The following is a 5,274-nucleotide window of genomic DNA, read 5'->3' as shown; positions in this document are numbered from 1 at the left end:
GATAAACACTGTGGGAACTGAGGACACCTAGTGGAAACCCAGGGAACACAACCCAGACACTGTGACAGTGTTTTCTGCATCACAGAAAATTATAGGGCGATATGTCTCAGAATAGTCACTGAAATTTTGAATCTTTGAATCAATTAAATCTGTATGTGGATGTGTGTAAATATTAAAATGTAATCCCCTTTGTAATGGTTAACATTTTCATAAGTAATTGTAATTTCATTACACATTTTTTTCATAGTAACTGTAACTGATTACAGTTCAATTTATTTTGTAAATAAATAGTAATAGCAATTGTTACACGGGTAGTCATAATTGGGAAAGGATATGAAGTTGAAATGGTGATTTGATTTTTTCTGGTCTTTGTGTACCATGTTAAATTGTATAATTAATGAAAAATGTTTTTACAGTTAAACAATATATGCAAATTGATTTATTTTTCTTTCATTTTCTGTTTTTGTGTAGGACTGAAAACCACTAATTTTACTTCGTAAGTTCTGGTTGAACAAACCCAGTGCTCATACCCTGTAAAACTGGTTGAGAGTGATTGTTTTGAACGGACTAACTAATCCACCATGGCACGTGAACAGGACTACTACACTATCATGAGGGGGGTGCAGGAGCTTGATTTCCAAGGGAACCCAGTGCCCAGTGATCTTGTACTAATAGGTGAAAGTGCCTTTCCACTTGCCATAAATCCAAGAGGTCAGGTGCTGATGGCTGCATCTTATTATGGTCAGGGACGTGTGGTGGTGTTGGGACATGAGGAATACCTAACACGCTTCCCTGTCCTGATAAAGAATGCACTAATGTGGCTCATGCCATGTACTGGTGATGGTGGCATTGTAGGGATTCAGAAGAAATTACGTTCAGTAGATGAAAACTTGAACTATTGCCCTATCAAGACAGAGCTAGGAGACTTTCGGAATGGATTAGCTGTATATATCACAGATGCTTACAGTGTCGAGAGCTGTGCAAAGGATCTGATTGCTTTCATCAAAGCTGGGGGTGGCTTGATCATTGCTGGTCAGGCCTGGCATTGGGCTGCAACCCACCCACAAGAAAACACTATAAAGAACTTCCCAGGAAACAAGGTGTGCAGTGTTGCAGGAATTTACTTCTCGGAACACTATGGAGAAGTTGGCATCTTTCCTGTTCCAAGAAACATCCCTTCTAATTGGATTGCTGTATCGTAAGTTCAGAAGACATTCTTAATTTTTACCCATTCTTTAAGAAACATACATTTCACCAACTGTTTTAAATTGTTACTTTTCAGTATGGGCAAGTACTTTAAAGATGACCTAAAGTTCCTGCTAGAAGGTGTGTCTGAGTTCGACGTCCGAGGTGGGACTATAGCATCTGAGGTGTTGGTGCACGGACCATTAGCATTTCCCATTGCAGTCACTCCAGATGAAAAAGCATTCATTGCTGGTGCCTATTATGGGCAAGGTCGAGTAATTCTTTTGTCACATGAAAGCTACATAGGTCGGGACTCTCTGTCCACTTTCCTGATCAACGCTATCAAGTGGCTTGACGAGGGTCGCAAGGGTGTTATTGGCATCATACCCAGCTTACAGGAAGCCCATACAGTACTGAGCAAATCTGGTTTAGATTGTCAGTTGACTGGTTTCAGAAAAGACCTAAGCGTCTATGTTTGCACTTCATACAGTGATGCCCAGTGTGCTGAGATCCAAGATTTTGTTGCTGAAGGCGGAGGTCTTATGATTGGGGGTCATGCCTGGTATTGGGCTCAGACCCACTGTGGCTGCAATGTGATGACCGATTATGCAGGAAATCGCATTCTTAATAAGATGGGTCTTTGTCTCTTGGACAGTACTTTGGGCGGGGGGTTATATAAAGCCCCAGAGATAGAGAATGGGTGTAAAGAGGTGTACTACTTTCGTAGCATGCTACATCGCTTTGCTGAGCATGTAAGACGGGGGCATGAACTGACGAATCATGAACAGAGCTGCTTGAAACATCTGGGCAATGACTGTGCCAGTTACCTTCGCATGAGATCTCATGACAGTGCTGCCTATACTTCAATGGTAGCACTTCTTAGTGACATAGTGAAGAAGGTAGGTGTTCCACAAGTGTGTAGTAACTGCCCTGTTCAGAGTGAAAAAGACCGCCTGATGCTCCACATTGGGACAGAGGTATACAAAGTGTCTCCTGATCCTGATGCCCTTCTTCCATACATCATTAAGAACAGACCTAACTTGCCGACTGTGTCTAATGCAAGGGTTCGGATCAGTGCCAACACTGCAGGTATAAAGGTTTTCCCGCCAAATTTTATTTCTTGTTTAAGTTTCAAAATACTTAAATACTATACAGTAAGAATGCATTTATTTGTTTCAGCTCACGAAGATTGGATAAGCACAGGCTTATATATTTCTCCTGGTATGAAGACTTGCATAGCAGTACCTCCAGAGATTGTTGGGAAAAATTGGCAGGTGATGAATAAAGTCTATACATGTAACCAATCATGGAATAGTTGCTGCATGAACTATACTTGTCATTATAGATACCGCCTAGTTGTTCATAGGCTTGGGGAGCATGTTATTAACATGAGGGGATAACACTATGCAGGTGCAGCTTGGTTGCCAAACGGATAACATTGATAGATTAGATGTTCTGAAACGGGCTCCTGTGGTCCATGAGCGATTCCCTTTGAACACAAAGATGGTCCAAGTCTGCAATCTATGGGGAGGGCTCATCTACCTAATAGCACCTCCTCAAAGCAAAATGGATGGGGTGGAAATTGCTGTGCATGTCTCAGTACAGGCTCCATATTTCAAGTCTGGTAAGAATTCTGTATGAGCATCACAGTGAGGTTTCTATCAGAACATTTAATGTGTATGGTAAAACGTTGCAGTGCTAACATGTTTTGTCCCTCAGGAGAGACCAGTGTAGCTGACTGGGTGAACAGGATCCGTCAGGCACCTGCCCCCTGGGCGGAGCTTGAATTTGAGAACATCATCATAACTTTAGAATCAGAATATATAAGGAATCTGGACTGCCCTGATAAAGTGGCTAAACTTTGGGATACCATAATGAGAAGCATTGCTGACCTGGCAGCAAAGCCTGGCAAGTTCCCCCGTAAGGAGCGGTTTGTTGCAGATGTTCAGATCTCAAACGGTTGGTGGTACTATTAAATACTCAGTATCTTTGTTAGGATCAAGAACCATCACTATTACAACAGAATCATGCTATTAATATTAATTACACTCACACTGTGCTGGTTGATAACACTGTTCCCCTTTTATTTTTGCAGGTTTCATGCATTCTGGCTATCCCATCATGATGCACTCTACCTCTGCCCCAGAACTAGTAAATGTACAGGAAGCCTATAAAAGTGGTTTGTGGGGACCCATTCACGAGCTGGGTCATAACCAGCAGCGTGGAGTTTGGGAGTTCCCTCCACACACCACTGAGTGCACTTGCAACCTATGGTCAGTGTACGTACACGAGGAAGTGCTGGGTTTGAATAGGTCTAATGCGCATCCAGATATGACTCTAGAAAAACGTCAGGCTCGTACCATGAAGTATTGCAGTGGCGGTAAGGATTTAAACAGCTGGTGCATGTGGACGGCACTTGAGACTTACATGCAGGTGCGAACAGACAGCATATCATTTAATAGATAGTTTAATCAATTAAATGCATTATTTGTGATCCTTGGGGGTAATAATAATATATATATATATATATATATATATATATATATATATATATATATATATATATATATATATATATAATTATTTTATTTATTTATTTATTTTATTTTTTTGTTTTCCAGCTTCAGGAAAAATTTGGCTGGGATTCTTTCAAGAAAGTTTTTACTGCCTACAATGATATGAATGGAGTGCCAAACGACAATGCAGGCAAAATGAATCTATATGCTGAGACCTTCTCTAAAGTGGTCAACCTGAATCTTTGCCCCTTCTTCAAAGCATGGGGTTGGCCCATCCAGACCAGCACACAAGAGAAAATCTCTCATCTCCCTGAGTGGAGTGACCATCCTTTGGTCCAGTATGCATAAGAACATAATGTTAATGTGCTTTGTTGCGCATCAGCAACAGGTCTTAATTCCATATTTTCAGAATTAATAAACTCAAGGGTAACACTTTATAATAACTTTCATTAATTAATAATTAACAAACATTATATAATTTTTTACGTATCATTAGTTAATATATATTCACATAGCTAGAAACATGAGATAATGTGCTTGTTAATGTTTATAAAACTTATTAAACATTACCTAATGATCAACAGATAATTAATGTAAATAACAATTATTATGATCATGCATGCCTTGAAACTCTACAAATGATTTTAACAGATGTTATAAAATAATTAAAAGCTTTTGTTAATGTACAACAATTTTGCTGTTATCTTGGTGTGAAACAAGGTTAGGGTTATGTGTTTTTAAAAATGTACAGTATTCTCCTACTGATGTATGATTCAAGGAAAACCATGTTTAATGATATAGTATACTAATATAAGTGTTTTTTTAATTCAATAAAAACAAGTTTTGCACCCAAATTGCAATGTGTGTTATGTCTTTATGAAGCATTTAACTAAAAATCCCTATAAATAGATGTTGTTAACAGCAGCTAAAAGTCCAGTGCCCATAAAAGTGCTGCATGATTAGTAATCATTTTTAAACATTTAGAGATGATGAATAGTTTCCACTTTAGACTGGCTACTGCAAAAACATGATCAAATAATTAATAAATGATTTAAGATGTGTAAATTGGGTGAATTGAGGACATTTGAGACACATTTTCCCATTGAGATGACTGCTTTTAAGTGATTAATGATTAATAAACTTTTATAAACATTTACAAAAGATGAAAAGTTAACACTTTAGATTGAGTACTGAAAAAACATGAACAAATTAGTAATAAATAATTAGTTAAAATAGTATATTATCACTAAGTGTAATAATGTTGAATGTTATCTGATCTTAATGAAACTATGACTTCAGGCCCTTAAATGGTCGACAGGAGTGAAGGCATAATGAAATGCTTAATTTTACCTGTTTAAAAAAAAAAAGACCATGTAAAGATACAGTTTTCCACATAAATAAATATGTGTCATTTATGAAATCATGAAGTTATCAGTTCACCTCTATAAAACAGCGCTTCTCTCTACCTCCACCATTGCTTGGCTGAAATATGTAAGCAGCTTAAGACAGCTGTTTGGTAGTGTGTTTTGTGCAGCGTGACGAAGTGATACATGTTTAGGAAGCACTAATATAA

General features: G+C 38.2%; 1 protein-coding gene across 1 annotated transcript; it reads left to right on the top strand.

Annotated features, from left to right (window-relative positions):
- Nucleotides 1-475: 475 nt before the first annotated feature.
- Nucleotides 476-4,530, top strand: LOC132122898 (TRPM8 channel-associated factor homolog). Its single transcript, XM_059533396.1, has 7 exons — nt 476-1,198; nt 1,283-2,274; nt 2,365-2,459; nt 2,596-2,809; nt 2,905-3,144; nt 3,281-3,618; nt 3,807-4,530. Exons 1-7 carry the CDS (start codon nt 582-584, stop codon nt 4,047-4,049), a joined length of 2,739 nt encoding a protein of 912 aa, XP_059389379.1. The 5' UTR covers nt 476-581; the 3' UTR covers nt 4,050-4,530.
- Nucleotides 4,531-5,274: the final 744 nt, after the last annotated feature.

This window comes from Carassius carassius, chromosome 41, assembly GCF_963082965.1.
Source record: "Carassius carassius chromosome 41, fCarCar2.1, whole genome shotgun sequence".
Taxonomy (NCBI): domain Eukaryota; kingdom Metazoa; phylum Chordata; class Actinopteri; order Cypriniformes; family Cyprinidae; genus Carassius; species Carassius carassius.
Note: the sequence above shows the minus strand (reverse complement) of the source record. Positions and strands in the feature narration are given on the sequence as shown.